Source organism: Impatiens glandulifera, chromosome 1 (genome assembly GCF_907164915.1).
Source record: "Impatiens glandulifera chromosome 1, dImpGla2.1, whole genome shotgun sequence".
Lineage (NCBI taxonomy): Eukaryota > Viridiplantae > Streptophyta > Magnoliopsida > Ericales > Balsaminaceae > Impatiens > Impatiens glandulifera.
The window spans coordinates 151,202,858-151,227,285 of NC_061862.1; the positions used below are offsets into that span (position 1 = coordinate 151,202,858).

At 31.3% G+C, this 24,428-nt stretch overlaps 1 protein-coding gene across 1 annotated transcript; it reads right to left on the minus strand.

Annotated features, from left to right (window-relative positions):
• Positions 1-7,206: 7,206 nt before the first annotated feature.
• Positions 7,207-12,346, minus strand: LOC124920158 (ABC transporter B family member 1). Its single transcript, XM_047460578.1, has 9 exons — positions 11,763-12,346; positions 11,456-11,686; positions 11,183-11,383; positions 10,847-11,106; positions 10,446-10,762; positions 10,144-10,367; positions 9,531-9,907; positions 8,744-9,458; positions 7,207-8,615 (listed from the first exon to the last, which is right to left on the minus strand). Exons 1-9 carry the CDS (start codon positions 12,192-12,194, stop codon positions 7,323-7,325), a joined length of 4,050 nt encoding a protein of 1,349 aa, XP_047316534.1. The 5' UTR covers positions 12,195-12,346; the 3' UTR covers positions 7,207-7,322.
• Between the last annotated feature and the right edge of the window lie 12,082 nt (positions 12,347-24,428).

Genomic DNA, 24,428 nt, shown 5'->3' on the forward strand with positions numbered 1-24,428 from the left:
ATAATGACTATTTCAAAAATTTGTTATTTTTTGAATGGATGAATTGTTTTATTATTAAATCATATACCCAAATGTTGCAACAAAAATAATTAAAGGTAATTCGTTAGTAAGCCCGATTACTATTTGTTGGAAAAAATGGTATGAGTTTAAGATGCTTAAACATATCTCGTTTTTTGGGTGAAGTGATATTGCGGGCAAAATTTTCACTGATTATAGATGTACGTGGAAAGATAATTATTATGAGTCATATGCCTAAGACTTTTATGGCTATTGGGAAATATTGACCGAGACGATTAAAAGAGCGAGACACACAAGATGAATTATTTGTATGAAAAGAACCGGTGAATATTTAACGACCAAAATATATCGTTAATAATCATTCACAATGCGATTATCATTGTCTTTGTGTTTAAACGATTATTATTTTAATTGCACGAAATAATAATAATAATAAAAGTTAGAAGGGATGAAGTAGATTTCAAACTCTTGAAAATTATTTGTATTGAATTTGGCTGAGTTATCCTTCCAGTTGGATTGAAATTGACATATAAAAATGCTAACTTGTAAAACTGAGAATATAAGCACATGGCTGGCTGCAGTCGGATGTTTGTTTTTATAGAACATATATAATAAACAAAAGATTTGATTATTGAATTGAATTAATTTGTATACTATTTGATGAATAATTGTAGATTTCTCAACAATTGATTATGTTGAAATAAACCTCGAAATATCCTCTCTTTTAGGTTTTCTTTTGTTGGAGAAATCATGATTTTTTATTTCTTTTTTGTTTGATAAACTCTATAGAGTATTAAAAATGAAAAAAATCGTTTAAATAAAACGACAAAATATTATATTAATGAAAAAAACGGTACTCAATAAATTACCGAACATATAAATCTTCGAGAATAACGATTAACTCCCTGACAGACTCTACTTTCTTTTCTAAACTAATCTCAAAAAGCGTCGTAATAATAATATATGAATGATACGAATCGGACGACTACGATCATTTAAAGTTCGATGATTTCTCTCAAACCAGATAATTCACCAAAAAATAATTGGGATGGTAACTCAAATATTTAAGTTTGTCATATTAGTCGCATCAATCCAAACTTCTCAGCAGCTATATAAAGACTCGGGCATCATATAATGAATCTCAGTAATATCACACAAAAGACTCCAAATACTAAATCATCATGATTTGTTATGCAAAGTCCGCCCTCACTTTTTATGTTGTCTCATGTTTTAAACCGGTTTGCTTTGAATGTTAAATATAAGGTATTCTTTCTAATTTTTGTATTTGCTATTGTTTTAAATTAAAGTACTATTTAATTTTTATATACTATTCAAAGTTGAGGGCATGAACATGAGCATGTTGATGACGGTGATGACGGAAGCTATGACGGCGGTGTAATGGAGGGAAGAGAGAGTCTGCCGCCGGATTGGACTTTAACGGTTGTCCAAAGATAACATGTTTTGGCTGCCGTCTAAATTAAAGACCCATGCACTCAAATATAATAATTGCCCTCAACTTGCAAATTATGTAACTTTTTATTTATCAAATATTTTATCTAAATAAATATATATATATTTTTAAAATGAGAGTAAGACTTATTTGCATAAATTTATATTATTTTAAAAAAAAATTGACTGTGTTAATTTTGAGAAAATATTATTTTTAAAAGATATTAATATATAATTATAAAATATATATATTTAAAAAATATAAAAAAATATTTTAATTAATGAATTGATTAAAAAAGAATTTATTAAATAATATTGATTATAAAAGCATTTTTTTTAAATCATAACAAAAACTAATAACTTAGTTAGAAATAATCATCGATTACAAAACTTAAGTTGTTGTTATTGAGAAAAAATTTGTAACATTTAACTATTAATTATTGAATTTTATTTAATTATGAATTTAAATAAAATAATATTTTAAAATATAAGTTAATTAGATACATATTTATATGATTATACTTTTTTTTTATAAAAATTTGTATCAAATTAGCCAAATAAAAGAACATATAAATTAAAAAATGAAACCTAGAGAATAGGGCATGTAAAATTGGACCAACTAAGGGTGGTCACCACTATCAATAATAGCCCCTCATAGAAGAAATTTACAATTTTAGCTACCTTTATTATTATTTCAACTTGATTTACTAGTTTTTGTTTAATTTAAAAGGAAGAAGAATTTAATTTTAAAGTTACACTAGAATAAAAAGTAAAATGACCCCCACCAATAGGTACCCAAATTGTCCTCGTCAATCTTAAATTATCGATATTTCGATTAATTAAAAAATAAGCAAATACTTGTTATATTTGCCCACCAAATCCACATGTATTCATGCATTCCACATGAAATCATGAACTCAAAATATTGAACAAAATATCATTAATTTTATCATTGCCATATATAAAATCATTAGAAGTTCTTAAAAATTGTCAATAATACATCTAATGATGCTTCACTTTCTATAACTACTTATAATCAACAATATCTTAATATCCAAGTTTAGATAAGTTTTTTCCTTCAATTGCACTAACCATGTTCATATATTCATTGAAATCAAATAAAAAAAAATGTAACATATTATATATATATATATATATATATATATAACAAGGTGTTTTTGTCTAAGCATTCTATCTAGCCAAACTCGAATTCCCCTTGACAATGAGAAAAAAGTACTTATGAAAAAAAGTTTAAATAAACTTGTTCATAAACAAAAAGAGTTATTTACAAAAAAACCGTTTGCCAATATTGCTACACCAATGTCAAACATCAAATATGTCAATTCTCACATAAGCAAGTTAATAAAATTCAACAACACTCAACTTTCAAACATAAAAATGTGATCGATATTACGCAAGGATGGATCTACATGTCTAAATCAAACATTCAAACCCATATTTGTAAAAAAAAAATGATTTTTCTTGTAAATAAAAAAAAGTTGATGTCTAGATTATTCCAAAAATAAACTACATTTTCAAAAAGTTATAAAAAAATATAAAATTCATATTCTTTAAAGTTTAGTCACTCATTATTATTTTGTTATTTTTTTTTATAAACGGTATATATATATTGCAAAAACTCAAACCCATAAAATGATTCTTACACTCAATCTAAGATATGTGAATAAATATTTATTATTAATGATGTAATTAGCTAGTTCTTTCTCTAATACTACTTAATTATATTTTTCACAATTTTTTTTTTAAAACAGTCATTTATGTTTATATTTTTTTTTTGTTCTTTTTATAATATTTTCGTGAATGAGATCAATTTAGTTAATGAAACTATTTAGGTATGGGACGGTCGACCCTCTTAATTAAACATTTAAATTAGTGTTATGTGAGTGATTTCTTTACTAAACACCAAAACCATTTATAAATTAAGAGTGATGGCATCTCCCATCAGCATCCAAATAATTATCTTTAAATAAATATATAGTACTAATTTAAAATATTTTATAAAATTATTGTCAAATATTGAAACATATCATATCCACATACATATACATATATTAATTAGTGGTCCATGAAGCTTGAAGTTGAACATTTTCTTGACTTTTGCTTCAACTTTGGACCATTATAATAAAATATTTTTTTCAATCAAACAAATTAAATTTGTACTGGAAAAAGTTAGTACTATGAACATATTTAAGTTGCTTGTACTACTGTAATAATATTCATGAACCAAAATATATGTAGGTAAAATAAAATTAATATTATTGACTAGTGCAATAAAATAGAATGAGAAACCAATTTGGTTTTTTATTTCTATAACATTTAATTCAATTGATGACATACATCCATACATCATCACAAAAGATAATGCAGTCTTCCTAAATTATCTCTTCATGTCAAATTCTATCTTCATATTGACTTTTTTTTGGTACTAAAATTAGAAACACAAATTATATTAGGCTTCTCGACAATACAATCTCGATGAATTTGGTAGAATTTTAAAAACGTAAATCACCTAATGTAACTTACGGAAAGAGTCTTGTCTAATATAGTAGAAGTCTCAAATTTAATTTTCACTACAATATTTTAAGTTGAAATGAATAGTTATAATTGTAGAGATAATAATATTTAGATCAAGTGATAAAGAATTGATTGAACTCTTTTAAGAATATTCAAGTTTGTTTCTTTCTCATAGATTTGAATTATATTTTGTTTTCAACTCTTTTATTAATTTAATTTCATAGTTTTATGTTTTGTTTCAACGATTATTATTGGGCACTGATTTTTTTTTAATATACAAAATATATCTTATTGTACTATTTACTTTTTATTAAGGAGATGATTTTTCTTCTTGTCCCTACAACCAGTCAAAAGCCAAAACTAAATACAAGGACAAATTATATATATAACATATTTTAAAGAACACATAAATTGAAAAGGTAGTCCAAATCTAAATTTTAATGTAAGGTCAAATTTAAACACTTAATTTGATATAACCTCTTCACTTGTTCATGTTGAAACCAATGAAACTAAACTTTTTCAAATGGGCAAACTCTCATTTAAGTGAATTAATTTATCTAGTCCCTGAAAAATAAAACGATCAATCAAACTTTGTAAAAGGTTTCATCGACAATATGACTACAATATATACAATCTTAAATCGATAAAGTTTAAGAGGTTCGAAAAGTTAGTAGTGTACATCAAAATATGTTAAGAACAAACATACCCTTGATCCATATGGGTCGTCATTGGTTTGCAAAAATTTTAAAAGTGAAGACCCATATGCATGCATTGTAATATTGGAAATAGGATTTGTCCATTTCCAAGCTTTACTTAAATCTAAATCAAACTTGTTTTTTGAGCCTACATTCTTCCAATTTTAAGCTTTACTTAAATCTAAATCAACCTTTTCTTTTTTTATGTTTCTCAAGTCTACAACCTTTAACATATTTCATTTTGTATTTTTTTTTTATATATAAAACTGCAACTCTTTTTTAGTTAGTCTATGTTTTAGAGTAAATATAAAAATATTAGCAAACAAATAACAAGATACAGTCATAATTATCATAAGTTAATTACAACAAATACTAGAAAACAACCTTAAAAAATAAGTGGAAATGCAAATCAATCAAACTCTGTTAAGCAGTCATATCACATTTTAGATTAAATGTTATTTTCTCATTAACAAAAACGCTCTACTACAAAATGGATAATAGGTAGTTTTCTCTTTAAATTTTACTTCCATTCTCACATTCATATATTCAGGCCGGGCATAGGGCTAGCCCAGCAAACCACGGGCTAAAGAAGCCTACTTGTTAGAAATTAAAAAAAAAATAGTTAAATTTACTATTTTATTAATATATAAAAGTGTATACATATGTATAGTGTGCACTTCTTTCCACTTCAGCTTAGACTTGTAGAGATGTTGACAGAGATGTTGACGTTGTTAGAATTATTCTAATTAGATTCTAATTTAATGTGTGAGAAATTAAATCTACCTCGGAAGCGTACCTTAAGTTAATCGTATGATTCTTATCTTTCTTTCTAATAGAAAGTCTTTAATCTCTTTCTTTAGACTTTCTTGATGTGGAATGGTTCTTCCAATTTCATGAGTACGTCAATGATTTTCTCTCTGTTGATGAGAAGCAAAAAAGAATTGTCCGTACTTCAAATGGGGACTATTACTGTTACGTATTACCACATTAAATTAGTCATTATAGTTCATATATTCAGCCCGGCTAGTGTTAGCCCAACAAACCACAGGCTAAGGAAGCCTACTTGTTAGAAAAAAATAAGTTAAATTTATTTTTTTTTAACATAAAAGTGTTTAGCATAGTGTGTGCTTTTTTTCACTCCAACTTAGACTTAGTAGAGATGTTGGCGTGCCTCCTGCCAATGGAAATAAAGTAACAAATGGGAACTCTGAATCTACTTGCACATCCTTTGACATACGTGAGAGGTAGCGGGACTAGCCTCTACGAGGTTGCTTTTTTGGAAGGCCAATAAGACGCTTATAAAAGATTTTATAGAACAGAATATATTGACCCTCTTTATGGAAAGTTTTGTTTAGTGGCCACTAACCAACGTTTTAATTTAACTGCAAAAAGCTTCAAATAGAGCTATACTTTAGGTGAAAATATCTCATTTCAGTCAATACATTCCCCCTCTAAGTATAGCAACTTCACAAATGAAACCCAATCATTGACTTTTAAGACCGATGTATCGTACCCTCTCAACCAAGTCATCGTAAAAAAAAATACTGATTAATCGATTAATTTCTGACCACAATCGAATATAACGACCGCACTTAGCATAATAGGTAATATAATCAATCTCTCCACCTTGTTCAAGATGAATATAAAGATTTTTATTTGGTTATGATTCAAATATCACTAAAAACAAATTCTGTAATCATTTTTAAAACTAAAATTAGAATAGCCAAATTTATTTTAACGTTTTTATACATATGCTGGGTCAGCCCAATTCTCGGGACAGTGTTTCTATTTAAAGTACATATTATAATGTCAAAACTCAAAACAATCGAATTAATTTTAAAATTTTGGGTTTTAAATATTTTTTTTCTAATTAGTTTGTTAAAAGCCCAGTACAAGAAATGAAGTGAAATATTCTGCCCATTATAACTACTAAGCCCATAATGCAGCTGAATATTCTATTCAATGAGGGAGATCAGATAACGCATGTTTGGTTTATTTGAATTATGATCCTGATATTCAAGCAAGGATGAAAGAACAATAATGGAGTTAAATCATGCATCATTATCAAAAGGAAGCTCACAATCACAAAGTCATTGTCATTTCCCAATTCGATTCCAATTTAAATCAAATCGTACTGTTTGTGTCCACCATCTCTGTTCCGCATGTGCAACAACTCAAGGTGAGCCCCATTTTCCAATAATTCTGCTCCCCATCACCCAGAATTGGTTGATAATCAATCCCCATTAATAACATCAGTTTCAGGGACGACGAAATTCTTCTCCTTGTCCTTTAACGATCATGTCTTCATCACTGTTTTATACTCTTGTCGGCTGCCTTTTGGAATTTGGTCCACCCATCACTAAATTGATTTATCTAATTACTTGTTTCAGGATTCAACTATTTGCAATTTCATGTTATGGGTCGATCGATTATCGTCCTGGTGAGTCTTTTTTTGTTTAGATTATGTATGCCTATCAGGTGTTTGATTAAATGCCACAGAGAAAATAGAAAACACTTATATATATATATATTATGTTAAATCAACAATACATATGAATTATGATGCATGTATTATGCTGTGTACGAAATCAATAACATTTCATCCCAAAAAAATTGAATAATTGGCTACCCTTCTTCCCCCCTTGATCCAGACCCTGAACCAGAGCCAGAACCAGAACCAGTTGCCATGTTGACAACAGCCTGCCCATGGCTAAACCTTTGAAGTTGTATCATTCGGGCATAAACCCCATCAGGGTAGTTCTTCAATAGTTGAGAATGAGACCCTTGTTCAGACACCTTACCATCGTCTATAACCGCGATGACATTCGCGTTTCTGATCGTTGTTAGCCTGTGGGCAACCACGATTGTGGTTTTACCCGAGGTAGCCTTCTCCAACGCGTCTTGTACAAACCTCTCGGACTCTGCGTCGAGCGCACTTGTTGCCTCGTCGAGGAGCATTATCTCGGCCTTTCTTATGAAAGCTCTAGCCACGGCTACCCTCTGTTTCTGTCCGCCTGATAACTGAACTCCTCTTTCCCCAACGAATGTCTTGTATCCGTCTGGGAGGGACGAGATGAACTTGTGGGCGTTTGCTAGTGTTGCAGCCTCGATGACTTCGGCTTCGGTTGAGGATTCTCTTCCGTAGGCTATGTTTTCGTATATGGTTGTGGCGAAAAGGCAGGGCTCTTGAGGGACTATTGCTATGTGTTGCCTTAATGACTTGAGATTGTATTTTCGAATGTCTTTTCCGTCTATTGTGACGCGACCGGAGGATGGCTCGTAGAATCGTTGAATAAGGGAAATTACGGAACTCTTTCCGCAACCACTGGGACCGACGAGGGCTAATGTTTTACCCGCTCGGGCTCGTAGTGTTAAGTCGCGGAAGATTGGTATGTCGGGTCGAGACGGGTAGGAGAAGTCGACGTGTTTCAATTCGACTTCTCCACGTAGGCGGTCCGGGACAGGGACCGTGTCAGGATCGTCGGGATCGATCTCGGATTTGCGGTCGAGGAGATCGAAAACAGACCTCATTGCTCGACCGCCTTTGATGAATTCGGGCGCTAATGTGAGTGTTTCGGCAGCTCCGTTTGCAGAGACCATAAGGACCATGAAGACTCGAATGGTGTTTGAAAAATCCGATATTCCGTGCTTTACAAGCCACGAGGCGTACCATAGACCTAAAGCGTAGGAAGCGTAAAGCGCGAATTGAGCAATTCCGTATCCGCTTCCTGCTATTTGTCCCTTCAAGAAACATCGTTTTAAAGGCGTTTGAAGGTTGTTGCTGAATAGACTTACGATTTTCGATTCCGAATTGAATGCCGCCACCGTCCTCATATTCGCCACCGCCTCTCCGGCAAGCTGCGTCGCTTTTGCATGAGCAGCTTCAAGGTCTCCCGAGAAACCGGTTAGGAACATTTTCTGTCAGAGAAAAATCAAATCAAAGAAAATCTTTAACCACCTTAACGGTTAACCAAATTCAATATAGACTAGAAACTGTCATTTAATTTATTTATAAACACTATTTTTCAAATAACCGTTACACAAACCTGAAGGACAGTTGCCGCCACAACAACAGGGAAAACCGCGATGAGCACGAGAGCGAGTCTCCATTGTAAGACAAAACCAGCCGTACAAGCGACCAACAAAAGAGACGAATTCTGCATGATCACAGAAATCCGATCTCCAATCGCAGACCTAACATTATTGGCATCAAGAGCCAGACGAGCCGCCACTCTCGAGCTCTCGTTCTCCTCTTGATCGAACCAAGCTATTTCGTTCTTCACAACCGATTCCAACAATTTCTCCCTTACCCGTTTCGTCAAATTCTCTCCCACAACATCCCAAAAGAAATGCTGGAGAGTATTGAATATAAGCGCAGCCGACGACAGTCCAATAAGGAGGTAACAGTATTTGTCGATTTGCTTAATCATATAAGCATGGTCTGGATTGTAGTAAACACTGAGGACCGCACTAAGAACATAAGCAAAGAAAGCGCTTAACGACCCACAAACGATCGAGCCTATTGAACCAGCGAAAGCGTAAGGCCATTCAGGCGCGTTCATCTTAGCCAACCGCCAGAATGAACTTGCTTGCTCCTTGAACGCGAGCTTTTCATGTCGATAATTTGGATACGCTGATTCCAAAGAGAGACTGAAATCTGAAGTTGAGAAATCCGATAGCCTTCGAGAATAAGGCGATCGACCATAGGATGAATTCCTTGTCATTATAGGAGAGCTGACCGAATTCCTTGCACTCGAAGGCCTTCAACAAAACACAAAAGAATTAAAAAACAAATTAAACAAGTTTTAAATTATGGTACCAACCATTACCAACCTAGCACTGCTCTTTCTCGCGTTATTAATAGCAGTTTCATGAGCAGCAGCTTCCTGCATTCGAATGAGTTTCGCGTAAACGCTATTGTCTCCTTTCGCCATGAGATCATCGTGTGCTCCAATTTCCGACACACTTCCCTGCTGAATTACCGCCACAAGATCTGCTTTCCGAATCGTGGAAAGACGATGGGCAATGACCAATGTAGTTCTACCGATCATGAAACGATCGAGAGCTTCCTGCACCAGCTTTTCTGATTCCGAATCAAGAGCACTCGTTGCCTCGTCTAGAAGTAAGATTGCCGGATTCTTCAGCATCGCTCTAGCAATCGCGATTCTTTGCTTTTGCCCACCTGATAGCTGCAATCCTCTTTCACCAACCTATCATCATTTTTTCAAATAAATTTTACTGAAAACAGGGGATAAAAAATGTTTAAAAATTTACAAGGTCTTCAACAGTGTTTATAAGACTTTTGGTGTCCTTTTTCCCTTAAACTGAGGAGTCTGTATCTTTGTTTTTACATTAGACTGACTGCACATGTACTGTTTGACTAACAGACAACATTAGTTTTTGGTCTTTTGACCAAACATGGTAGTATTATTAATTTAATTCAAACCTGGGTGTCATAGCCGTCGGGGAGTTTGATGATGAACGAATGAGCGTTTGCCACGCGGGCAGCTTCTTCAACCTCAACTAGGGTTGCATCAGGACGGCCTAAGAGTATGTTCTCTTTAATGGTGGTAGCGAATAATGCAGGTTCTTGGCTAACAAGACCAATTTGGTGTCTTAGCCATTTAAGATTCAATGTCTTTATATCATGACCATCAAGAACAACTTCCCCTGTGAAATAAGAACATACCCATTTAATAAAAAGTACTCCATTAAAGGAAAGGAGTAAGTGCAGAGTTAATTAAGAACCTGATGGGGGATCATAAAACCTCTCAATGAGGGAGACGACAGTGCTTTTACCAGATCCACTGCTTCCAACCAAAGCAATTGTCTTTCCAGCTGGGACTGTCAAGGAGAATTTGTTGAGAATCTGTACATCTGGTCTAGATGGGTAAGCAAAATCAACACTCTTAAGCTCGACCTGTCCTGTAACTGACTCCAATTCAAGACCCGATTCATTGTTTTTGTCAACAGCCGGTTTGTGATCGATTATTCGATAGATTTTCGCGGCGGCAACGTTTGCCTTTGCGAATGCACCAATGCTCGGTGCTGACTGCCCAAGAGCCCTGACCCAAAAAAATGTAAGTAAAATCAGAATTGGTTCCTTGGTTCAATGGTTTCTGATTGAGAATTACAATAATGAGACTTACAATCCTCCGATCATGACTGCGAACATTGTGGCTAAGGCAAGACCTCCATTAGTGTAATGGTGTCTAACTAGATAACCTCCATACCATAACAGAAGTGCGTAACAGCAGAAGACAGTGAAATAAGTAGCTCCAAGGCCTAACCCTTTAGCAAATCCACTCTTGTAACCGAGTCTTTGAGCGATTCTTAAAGCTGATGAATATGCTTGGAGAGCTCTTGATTCACCGACGAATGCTACCACTGTTCGAATTTGAACAATAGTCTGTAATATTTTGAACAAATTATTCAGCCAACCAAAAAATTTTAGTTACAGATTCAAGATCTTGGGTTTTCCTCACCTGTTCTGCAATATTTCCTGCTTGAGAAAGAGAATTTTGTGCCTTTCCTGAGAGTTTTGATAATGTGGCGGCATGAATACCTCCGATTACAGCAATTATAGGAACAACTGCTAATGTAACCAGAGCCAACTGCCATACTGCTGTGAATCCGACCACAAACCCAGATATAAATGTTGCCATGTAATGTAAGAAGTTACCCAACTGCAGTATAACCCAAATTCAGAAATTAGATCAAAATTTAGATAAAATTGAACTAGAGATCATCTTTTTTACCTTTTCACTAATGGCGTCTTGAACAAGAACAGCGTCGGTGTTGATAGCGAAAACAACATCGGATGTTCGAACTTCTGTGTCGAAAAACTGAATGTCTTGGTTGAGAGCAGATTCTAGATACTTGATTCTCATCCTAGTTGTTTGTCTTTCACCAGTCCACATCCAACAAGATATCTCTGCCCATGAAGATACCCATATTGCAGCTCCAACAACTAGGAAGTAGAATGCGTACTGCAAATTCATCAAGGTAAAAAAGGTTTCAACTTTGTTCTTCTTAATTTAGAACTGTTGTAATATAATTATATACCTTGATAACTTCTTGGGTCATTTTATCCATGTTATTAGCATTAGAACCGAATGAATTAACAAGATCGGCAAAGAATCTGAGAAACAGAGGAAGTGAACTGCCGTGAACAATTGCTCCAACAGTACCAATTGCCATTAGAGCATAATCAAGCTTATCTGCAAATCTGAAAAGCTCGAAGAAGGAAACTGATGGGAGAACTTCTCCTGGTTTTTCATTATCTCCTCCTGCTTTCTTGTCCTCTGTAGAATCCATTATTTCTTGAGGTTGGTTTTGATCTTGGTCTTGGTCTTGGTCTGGTGTTGTGTTTGATTTGGGTTTGGAAGAAGAAGGAGAAGAGGAAGGGGGAGGAGAAGAGAGAAGTTCAAGGCCTTGCATTTCGGACCATTTCCATTGTTCAATGGTGGTGTTTATCTCTTGAAAATCTTGTGGCATAGCTTAGTACTACTAGTAGTAAGTAAGTAAGTAGGTCATGAAAATTACCGAACAAGCCCAACTGCTCTGCACATCTCTTTATCTCTCTCTGCTCCAGATGCTAAAGTTCGATTCTTGGGTCTATAAATTATTGGGTTTTTCTCTTTTTCTCTCTCATACATACACAGTGTTTTACATTAGATGAGCTTCTTCTTTTGTGTCAAAACCAACCAGGAAAATGACAGATGACCGAAGAAGGGATTTGATCAGAGGAGGTCTCTAAACAAAGAGATCCAAAGTTAATATTTCTACAGTAAATTCAAATTACATGCTTTCTCACTTCTTAGTCAATACTCAATAATAATTTTAATAATTATTGTACAGTAAACTGAAATATCCCACTTGTTGTTTATGGGTTAGTTTGATTCACATGTAAATTTGATTTATTTAAATAAAGGTTCGAATTGTTAAATTGGGGCCAGAACTCTAATTTCAAACCTTACAAATTTAAAAGTTTTTTATTGTTAAAATTATACAAAATTAAATTGTATTTAATGGTTTGAAACACAGTTAACTTATTATCTACGTAATATTTATAAATAACAAATTGTAATCACTAAATTAATTGTCATTTTGACTACCGATTCTTTAAAATTTAATAGTCAAAACTCTCATTTCGCTGAAATTTGATAGTAAAATTAGTAATATTAATATTGTATTTATTTAGAATAATGATAGAGAGCGAAATTTGGTGTCATAGTGCCGATAATGATATGACAATACGTGATTGGATTTGAAAAATAAAATTTATCTCTCTTATTATATTTAAGTCTAATCACGTGTTGACAAATTATTCCCGACATTGTTCGTGACATCAAATTCTCGTTGTTTATCATTACTCATTTATTTATAAATATTAGGTAGATAATAAATTAAATCGTTAGAATAAAATATTATTTTGTATAATTTTAACAATAAAGAATTCTAAAAGGTAAAGTTTGAAAGAATATATACTATCTTAATAGCCTCAATTTAATAATTTTGTCTTTAAATAATGTTGATTTTTAAATAAGGTTGATTGCTAATAATTTTGAGAAATTAAGTTTTTAGTTAAAATTATTTAAATAAAAAAAATATATTTATTTTTAAATAGAAAAAAGTATTTTTATATTTGAAATTCATATGATTTGGTTGACATTTGTCAATAAAATATTGTTTGATTATAATTTTATTTTTAAAAAAATTGTTCAACAAGTTTCATCTCATAAGGTCTGATTGGTTCGGTAAAGGGTTTCTTAAATAAATGATGGATTAATTACCAAATTTGAAGAGATCAAGAAGGTATTAATATATAATTATAATTTTTATTTATTTATTTTAGAAATATTTTAATTAATAAATTAAATTTTATTAATAAAAAAAAAAGTATTAAATAATGTTTAATTAAATTGAGATTAATAAAAAAATTCCAAACAAACAGATATAAATCTCATAATTATTTTAAAATGATCATGTTTAAATAATAATATTGATAAGTAAAATGAATTATTATTATTGCACGCAAATCTAAACGGTCAGAGCAGCCTAAAGAAGAAATGATGAGAATTGTTTTTGGCTTCAAATAATAATTATAATAATAATAATAATAATGACTTTCAATCACGCCTTCCTTGACTTTAATGGAAGATTTCACATTTAATTTCTCTATTAGATTAACCCAACTCTCATTAATTTTTTAAAACACAATCATAGAGGTAACAAAAGCAAAGAAAATCCAAACTTTCAACATATGAAAAAAAAAAAAAAAAAAGTAAAAAAGTAAAAAAAAAAAAACAAATGAAGAAAGATATAAATGGAGGGAGGAACAGAAATAGCACCATAGTTGTGAAAAGACAAAACTGCCACCACCAATGGTTGTGAAGAACAAACAAAAGGGACCCCCAATCAACAACTTTCTTTGTACTTTGTACATACATGCCTTTTGGTTAATTACTAATTTTCCCATTTTGGTAAATAGTAAAAAATTATTCATCTCAAAATGTCAGCTAACTTAATTCCATCTCAACCATCTATCATTCAATTTTTTTTTACATTTACTACTTTCAACTATTTTCTCTTACATTATTTTTATGTGTAGGCCTTATTTTATTTGCTTAAATTCAATATAATTAATAAGTCTAAGCATCATATAGTGACCCCATTTAAATAAATGCAATTAATTAAATAAATTTCATATAAAAAACCCACTATTAATGCTATAAGTCCATCCCGAATCCCAAGTTATAGTCTTACATTTATAAGTCGACTGACTAAAATCTTAGTCAAAGAGATTATGATGAATAAATATACTTTATTTAGTATTAAAATATGATTAATTGAGATTAAGCCCATTTGACAATTAAATTGATGGCTTGATTTATGATTAATAATTTTAAATTTTATATATATTTTAATTTGTAACATAAGATGTGTCTATCATTTTTTTTCTTAGAGTTTTTATTTAATTATCAATTAAAATATTAAAATACTTTATATTTATTTATTTAAATATATATATATATATATAATAAAACATCTATAAATTAATAACCTCTATAAAATTAATAATTTATTAGTCCTAACTTGGGAGATTACAAAATTGGACCCAAATCGATAAAATAATAAGACAATAGCTTTTTAAAAATCTCAGTGTATATATTGGTTCCAACGAAATTATAAATTAATAATTACTACAAGATTTCAAATTCTAAGATCGTATAGTAAAAAACAATCTATAGTCACTTGTTTTTTTTGTTGAACTTAAAATCTATATTGAGTTTATCTTTAAATTTTTTCATTACACTTAAGAGTTGGGACATTGTCTTCTTATATTACAACAAAAAGTTGTGAACAGTTGTTGCTGCTTGCAATATTTTTTTCGAGTGATCGGTTCCAAAGCTATTGAATCATTCTCAACTTTGTCATCGACTGAATTTTGAATGGTATCCGTCATAATTTCTTCAATGCTTTGAACCTCGTAACATTCGTTATTTTCACAGGATAATCTAGAAAATGATTCATATCCATTTTATGCCGATAATGCATACTCGTAATCAAGTTCTCAAGCTCAAGAATGTCTTCTCCATAATTTACATCGTTTAAATCACTTGAGCCAGTTGGATTCACCGAACGAATTTTGTAGTGTCGAAAGCAATTTGCTATGGCCTCTTATTGCACATTTCTTCAAGCTGAGACGACCAAATTGATAGCATCTAAAACATTAATCTTTTCCGGAGAAGAAATGTCCAACTCATATTCTTCCAAAATTTTACGATAAAACCTTTTACGGTAGTACATTTTAAAGGCTCTAATTATCCCAGCATCAAATGATTGAATTTTTGAAGTCGTGTTTGGCGATAGAAAAAACAACTCAATGATTTACAACCCTTGGATTTTATTTGAATGAGTTGGACAATTATCCACTACCAAGAGAATTTTTTTTATTGTGCATTTGTTCATCCAGCCAACAAACATATTCTTCGAAAAGCAACCTAGTCATCCATGCTCTTTTGTTTCCACAATATTCACAATCTAGGCTATTCATGTTGATATTCTTAAAACAACGTGGCTTTACATATTTACCAATGATCCCGAGAGGAAATTTTTTCCGAGCCATTCTCATTGCAACAAATAACAATTGTGAGTTTTTCATTGTCAAGTTTACTACCTTCAAGTTATTTTGTTGCAAGTGAATGATCAGCTTGTAACCTTTATAACAAACCAGTTTTATCCATATTGAAAATATTTTTCATAGGAAATTGATCAAAAAATTTTCCTTGTAGACTCAAATTTATTCTTCATGTCATGTGTTTCGACTAAGCTAATTTCTCCCAAACGGCGATATGATTTGAGACCATGCCTTAAATTGAATTTCTCAAGCCAGTCTCGTGAAAGTTTATGCTCTAAAGAATCTCGTGGATACAAAAGCTTCAGCGCCTCAACTGTCTTCTCTATGATTAATTCTCCTGATATATTCACACGTTCTTGATGTTAGAGAAATCATTCATAAACAACTTTCTCCATATCCGGGTACTTGGCTGGTTTGTGATGTTTTGAAGATCCACTTTTGTCAAAGTCATCTTATAGAAACTATGATGATCTCTTTAGAGTGTTTGATATTATTCCTTAATTAACTTTCAAATTGAAAGTTTTGTCAATCCACTACACCAAATTTTGTGAAGTACATCCTTGGTGATCTCTCTTATACTAGTACAACATTTTTCGTTGTTGATTGATCATGGTTGTTTTTTGAATAAATTTTAGTTTATGAGTCATATATATGGTGTGATTTAAAAATAATAATAGACATTTTATAATGATCAATTTATAACCATATTTAATGTACCACGTTGGTATCATGTACCATTTTTTTTTATCATAAACTAACTTTTTACTTATTAAAAAATAATAAAATTGATAAATTCAATTAATTTGTGAATGTACATTTATAAAATGTGTCTTGTAATTTATTTTTGTAATTTATTTTTCGTCTCTAATATACATTGTAACTAGTATATTTAATTTAAAATTTTAAAGGTCATACGTAAAATCTCTTTAAATTAATAAATTATTAATTTATCGATATAATAATATTTCGCTAAATTAATAATATATTTCAGTCCCAACATTATTAATTTATAAAAGTTTTACGGTATTACTAATTTACTAATTTTCAAATTTTTTCACCAAATAAAATAGTTTTTCATAATTTTAATATAAAATTTAAATAAATTTAATTGAATTATTTGAATAGTTTAAAAATAATCCATCATCTTCTCTCCATGTCTCTTCATCAATAATTTATCAATCAAATATTAAAGTATCTTAGATTTTTTAAAATAAATTAATTTCAATAAAAGAATAAATAAAGGTTTTTTTGTAAGGGTACTTTTGGATAAGAAATTGCAATTTGAATAATGTGAAAAGAGGGTTAAGAAAAGCAAGAGAGTGGGCATCATTTTTCATTTGTTCTTAGTTCGATCGGGTCACTGCACCTAACATTGTTGGATGGGTCATTTTCTGTCTTATAGTAAATATAAATCTTATTCAAAATATCATTTTATTTTTAGGAGAGTTTAATTATTATTTGTGGTTAAAGATAATGTTCATGTAGTTAAGGATAAAGTTGAAAGTGACATTTATAGAATTCATCATTATTATGGTCTCACAAGTCATAGCCTTAATTATATATAGACACTAAAACTAAATTAATGCTTATAAATTATTATAAAAACAGTTGATCTATAATTAATTGCACGTCTTAATAAATTGTTAATATTAAATTTCTTATAACATGTTTAAATTTAAATATTACTTTAAATTAAATTAATTTTGTGACCAAATCATAAATAAATGGACCAACTGTAATTTAGGCCTCAAACTAGATCGATTTTAATTGAATATGGATCCAACTTTGAATTGCGTCGTATTGAATTTAGTCACTTAAAAACTTTCTCACAAACGAATGAACTTATGTGTTCTTATTTAACATAATATTTTTTATTTTTTCAATTAATTTATTATATTTATCAAAATAAAATAACAATTATCCATTTTTTGATTTATCTAATTATTGACATAAATTACATATTTTTAAAGTATTCAAATCGTATTTGTCATTTTTTGAACGTGTATAACCTAAAAAATAATTAATTTAAAATAAAAAAATACAATCAAATTGATAGACAGTAGACAAAGTTATGTAAACAATAAATATTTTTTTAAAATCTTCTCAAATTCTTTTTCACGTTACACAATATTTTAGACAATTAAATTAACTTCGAAAAATCAAAATGCGTATCTCAAAAACTATCCATTTAAAAAAATATATATAAATATTATTTTGTTTAAAAACATAATAAATTAATTAAAAATAATAATATATTAAAATAAGATAACAAACATTTCAAAATTGAAGTTATAAAAACAAAAATATTGTTCAAAATTGGAGTTATAAAAACGAATATAATTTAATAATCAAATTAGCAATTGCCCATAAATATAAATACCAATATTCCCATAGAGATGTCGTCATATTGTATGATTATACCCTAAACTAGCTAGCTATATCCCATCCCTAAGTTAAGTCTCTTTCTCTTTCTTTTTTTATTATTAATATATTTAATTTTATTAGGTTTGTATTAGTCTCATCTTTAATTGAAAAGGGTTTTCGGATATTTTGACATTTAAAAGGTTATTATGAAATTATAGTAATTTCTTATTTTAATTTTAATTTCAATTTCAATTTAAAGTAATCAAACAATGAAGTTATAGAGAAATATAAGTCTTCCTCATTAATTTGTATCATAAATTAAACACCAAACCATCGTCATGGTGTTTTATGGGCTATGCATTATTTTTTTATCAGTCCAAAATAAATAACCCAACAGATTGCTATTGTCATATGAATACTTTATTTTTATTTATTATTTTTTTTTCAGAAATATATATATTAAAAAAATGTTTTGAAGTGAAAACTTAGAAAGTAAAAAAGTGTGAGGGTTGGAGTGGAGCCTCATGATGTCCTCTCATTGTCTTTTCTTGTGATTAAAGTTAATTAGATTAATTAATAATAACTTTAGCTAATTAATTAAACAAACTTAGATTATTATTATTATGGGTTTATATTTAAATGCTAATTGTAATCATTATTCAAAATTAATGAAGCTAAGTGCTTTAGTTTAATTTTAAAAAATTGATGTTAATATCATACTATATATATATATTAGATATTATAACTATCTAAAATTTTACTAGAAATAAGTATTTTCAAAAAAAGATACATCTGAATTTCTATGAGAAGATCTACAATTTTGGCTGGAACTAGCTAAATGAATCACCGGATGATTAATTAATTAATTAAAGAGGTTTGAACCGATTAAATGATTATTTGACTGATCATCATCTGTATGGTCAATCTTTAATTATTAAATTATTACTTCATGATCTGATGCAAATTTGAATTGAACTCTGTTAAAAATATGTAATATATTAGTTTATATTTATTAGTCGTTGTAATCTTATAGAGAAGCTCAACAGTTAGGAAGCTCAAAGGTTTATGTCTTAACGGTTAAATCTTAATTGTCTATTAATAATCTCTTATGTGTAAATACAATTAATGATCTTTTACACAATAAACAAGGATCTTTCTGTATTCTTCTTTCAACATTTCAACATGGTATCAGAGCGTGGTTAATCCGACTCAATCTATTCTCTCGAGACTCTTCATATTATCTCTTCTTTTTTCTTCAAGCCTAAGTGGCTCTCTGAATCTTTTTTTCTTTCTTCATCGGATTGAAGAGAACAACAATGGCCACTGGAAGCGGCTACTCTTACGAAGTACAACCTACCCAGAAGATTACTTCCGTCCTCCTAAATGGAAAGAATTATCTTCACTGGGCAAGATCTGCAACTTTGTTTCTAAAGTCAAGGGCCAAAACAAAATTTATTACCAACAATGGCAAACCAAAAATCTCAGAATCAGGCAAAAGCACAGAAGAAGATATTCAGAAAGTAGAAGAATGGGAAACCCAAGATAGTCAAATCATGTCTTGGCTCCTTCATTCTATGGAACCAGCAATTGCTGCCATTTTCATCAATACAGAAACTTCCAAAGACTTATGGGATTCTGCAAAAAAACTCTACGGTAAATCCAAAAATTTCTCTCATATATTTCAACTAAAAAAAGATATTTCTTCCATCTCAAAGAGAGGATCAAGCATCACAGACTTCATCGGAGAACTTACCAGAAGGTGGGCTGAGTTAGAAATTTATCTCCCACCAACAACAGATCCAGTCACCATAGCCCAAAGAAATGAACAGGAAAAGATTTACCAAATTTTGGCTGGATTGGATTCAAGCTGGGACAATGTAAAGTCCCAAATTCTTCTCGCTCCGGAGCTTCCCTCGCTCATAGATGTAATTTCAAGACTTGAGGAAGAGGATACTCGTCGGGATAACTCTAAAGGTCTCGAAGACACCAGAGATAATCAAGCTTACTTCTCTGGCCGGGGAACTCTCTCGAATCGAGGCAAAGGGCCAAATCCGAACCTCAAGTGTGATCACTGTGACAAAATTGGTCATATCAAAGACTACTGCTACCACCTCCACCCCCATCTCAAGCCACAGATGCGTGGAGAAGACAGCCGACAAAAAGGCAACAAAGGGGGAAATGGTCGGAGAGGATTTCTCACCCATGGAGATGGAAAAGGCAGTACGGTGAGAGACTGGAGTCCAATTGGGTCAAATGAAGTTAGGGCTTCTAACGTCTTTAAGGTTGATAGTTCTTCAGATTGGGCTCTCCCTTCAAACATGCATGCTCAAGCTGAAGGGAATACTTCAAAACTCAATCATAATGAAGTGTGTGGTGTGGATCCAGACAACTTCAAACTCTTTCTCCAATTCTCTGATTTCATGAAAACTCAACAAGAGAAGTCCACTAATCAAGTGGACCCAGGTATATCGGCTCATTCTTCTAATTTCAATTCATCTTCAAACTATTGGATTATTGATTCTGGCGCCACAGATCACATGACTAAAAATAAAGAATATTTTGAAAATTTAAATTTAGAAAAACTCAATCAAAATGTTAAAGTAGCTAATGATTCTAGTATTCCCATTCATGGAATTGGATCAATTAAACTTTTCTCAAAACAAATTGATAATGTCTTGTATGTTCCTGACTTATCACCAAATTTAATCTCGGTTAGTAAAATCACAAAGGACCTTAATTGCTTAGTTATTTTTTCTGACGTTGATGTTGTGTTTCAGGACAGGTCGACCGGGATCACGATTGGTAAAGGAAGACTTGAAAATAACCTTTATATTATTAAACTTTTTAGTTATGCTTTACATTCCAAGAATAATTCTCATTTTCTATGGCATCGTCGTTTAGGACATCCATCAAAGCATGTGCTTAGAAAATTATTTCAATCGAAGTTTGAGTTTTTTGATTGTGATGTATGTCATTTTGCTAAACAAGCTAGACTTCCGTTTCATAATTCAAATAGTTTATCTAAAGCTCCTTTTGAATTAATTCATTCTGATGTTTGGGGTCCAGCACCTACTACTTCATATAATAATTTTAAATATTATGTTTCATTCATTGATAATTTTTCAAGAACCACTTGGATTTTTTTACTCCATGATAAATCAGAAGTATTTTCAAAATTTATAGAGTTCGTTTCCTTTATTGAAAACCAATTTCAAGCTTCAATAAAATTATTTAGAACTGACAACGGGACTGAATATGTCAATAAAAAATTTTCCTCTTTTCTCAAAACAAAAGGTATAATGCATCAAACCTCTTGTGTTCATACCCCGGCCCAGAATGGTACGGCAGAAAGAAAAAATCGTCATCTTCTTGAGGTTACTCGCTCTCTATTATTTTAATCTAACGTCCCAAAAAGATTTTGGTCCGATGCTTTACTTACTGCTACTCATCTCATTAATCGTATTCCTAGCAGCATTCTTAATAATTCGAGTCCTTTGGAAAAATTAAAAAACAAGAAAAGTAACCTTAATCATCTTCGTGTCTTTGGTTGTGTATGTTATGTGCATATAAACCATACTGATAAATTAAGTCCTCAATCAGTTAAAGCTATTTTTCTTGGTTATTCTACTACCCAAAAGGGATATAAATGTTATGATTCTATTTCTAAAAAACTCTATATTTCTCGTAATGTCATCTTTAATGAAGATGAATTTTACTACAAAACTAAGGAGGATAATAGTGATGATCTCAATGAGTTTGATTGGCAAGATCATGTATTGCCTCTGGATATGAATTGTTCTTGCAGGAATATTCCTTCTGATAGCGATTCAAATACTGCTCCAGATAAAGAAGCAGAAAAAGGGACACCATGTGATATCCCACAAGAAGAAAGTTACAATGATTCAGTCACAAATAATGACAAAGAAACTCAAAATGAAAATTCAGACACTATTCCTGAGACACCATGTACACCTTCAGGGGGAGAATATAACAATAGATCTATCTCCGAAGATATTTCAGAAACAACTACAAGGGATGATAATGTTCGAAGGTCCACAAGGGTTGTTCAACCATCGAAAAAGCTGAAAGATTATCATCTTTATTCGGTAAAGTATCCTATTGAAAAATATTTATCTTATGAAAATGTCTCTAATGAATATAATGCTTTTATCACATCTCTTGATCAAATAGAGCCGAAAACATTTCAAGAAGCCAAGTCCAACCCTAATTGGTGTGTTGCCATGAATAACGAATTAGATGCTCTAGAAAAAAATAATACATGGACACTTGTCCCTCTTCCTAAAGGTAAGAAAGTGGTTGGTTGTAAATGGATATACAAAATTAAGTATGATAGTTTAGGAAAAATTGAAAGATACAAAGCCCGACTTGTTGCCAAAGGATACACCCAAACTTATGGATTAGACTATGAGGAAACTTTTGCACCTGTAGCAAAAATGAGCACGGTAAGGATATTATTATCTATTGCTGCGAATCAAAATTGGGATTTACATCAAATGGATGTAAAAAATGCTTTTCTTCAAGGCGATCTACAAGAAGAAGTATATATGTCTATCCCACAAGGCTATGAGGAAAATCTTAACTCAAAATCTGTTTGTAGGTTGAATAAAGCTATTTACGGACTCAAACAATCTCCAAGGGCATGGTATGCTAAACTTAGTAGCGCTCTTGTTCATCACAACTTTCGAAAAAGTTCTGCCGATTCTTCTCTTTTTATTAAAATTATTGGCAACACTACTACTATTGTACTTGTGTATGTGGATGATATTATAGTAACAGGTAATAGCTCAAGTGATATCCTCAAGGTTAAAAAGTATCTGCAGGAGCAATTTGACATTAAAGACCTTGGCACTCTCAAGTATTTCCTTGGGATAGAAATTGCTCATTCTAAGAAAGGTTTGTTTCTTTCTCAAAGAAAATATGTCTTGGACTTATTAAAAGAAACTGGTAAGCTTGCTGCAAAACCCGTAAAGACTCCCATTGAAACAACTGTTAAATTAAACACTGAAGAAGGTACACCTCTTCATGACATTGGTATGTATCAAAGACTTGTAGGTAAACTTATCTACCTAACAGTTACTCGTCCTGATATAACTTTTGCAGTTAGTAATGTAAGTCAATTCATGCATGCTCCAAGAACTTCACACCTTTCTGCTGTTTACAGGATTCTACATTATCTTAAAACTACTCCTGGAGTAGGCATATGGATGAAAAGAAACAACCGCATGGACGTCATTGGCTATACTGATGCTGATTGGGCAGGCAGCTTTGATAGAAAGTCGACTACCGGCTTTTGTACATTCGTTGGAGGAAATTTGGTGACGTGGAGAAGTAAGAAGCAAAATACTGTCGCCCGTTCAAGCGCCGAAGCTGAATATCGTGCTATGGCAGCCACTACCGGAGAACTCATTTGGATTAAATATATTCTTAAAGACTTGGGAGTTGAGCTCAAAACCATAAAAATGTATTGCGACAACAATGCTGCTAGATATATTGCATCAAATCCAGTATTCCATGAGCGCACAAAGCACATTGAAGTTGATTGTCACTTTGTTCGTGAGAAGGTTCAATCTGGTGAGATTGAAACCCCATTTGTACCTAGCAAAGATCAACTTGCTGATATTTTCACGAAGGCTCTAGATAAAAGGAACTTTGATAGCATCATCGACAAGTTGGGAGTAATGAATCTCTTTACTCCTGACTTGAGGGGGAGTGTTAAAAATATGTAATATATTAGTTTATATTTATTAGTCGTTGTAATCTTATAGAGAAGCTCAACAGTTAGGAAGCTCAAAGGTTTATGTCTTAACGGCTAAATCTTAATTGTCTATTAATAATCTCTTATGTGTAAATACAATTAATGATCTTTTACACAATAAACAAGGATCTTTCTGTATTCTTCTTTCAACATTTCAACAAACTCCCATCTGGAATATGGTTGGCATCCCACTTAACCACTACTGTCAAATAAGCACATCTTTCATATTCATTGTTAATTAATCTACATTGTCTATTAAACACATAAATTTGCATTCTTCTTCTTCTTTTTCTTTTTTCTATATAAAAAAAACAAGAATTTACCCATCTAATTACAAAATCAAAGAAATCTATTGCATGAGTAGTTTGTCTAAAAGATTCATAATAGTCTCCCAAATAAAAGACCGATGCACGTTTGCTAACTTTGGCCAGCCAAGTAGCGAGAATCG

Coding starts and splice junctions, on each gene's coding strand:
- LOC124920158 (XM_047460578.1), bottom strand. CDS start 12,194: ATGCCACAAGATTTTCAAGAGATAAACACCACCATTGAACAATGGAAA. Junction 11,687..11,762: donor TGACCCAAGAAGTTATCAAG/GTATATAATTAT, acceptor ATGAATTTGCAG/TACGCATTCTACTTCCTAGT. Junction 10,763..10,846: donor GCAGTCATGATCGGAGGATT/GTAAGTCTCATT, acceptor TTTTTGGGTCAG/GGCTCTTGGGCAGTCAGCAC.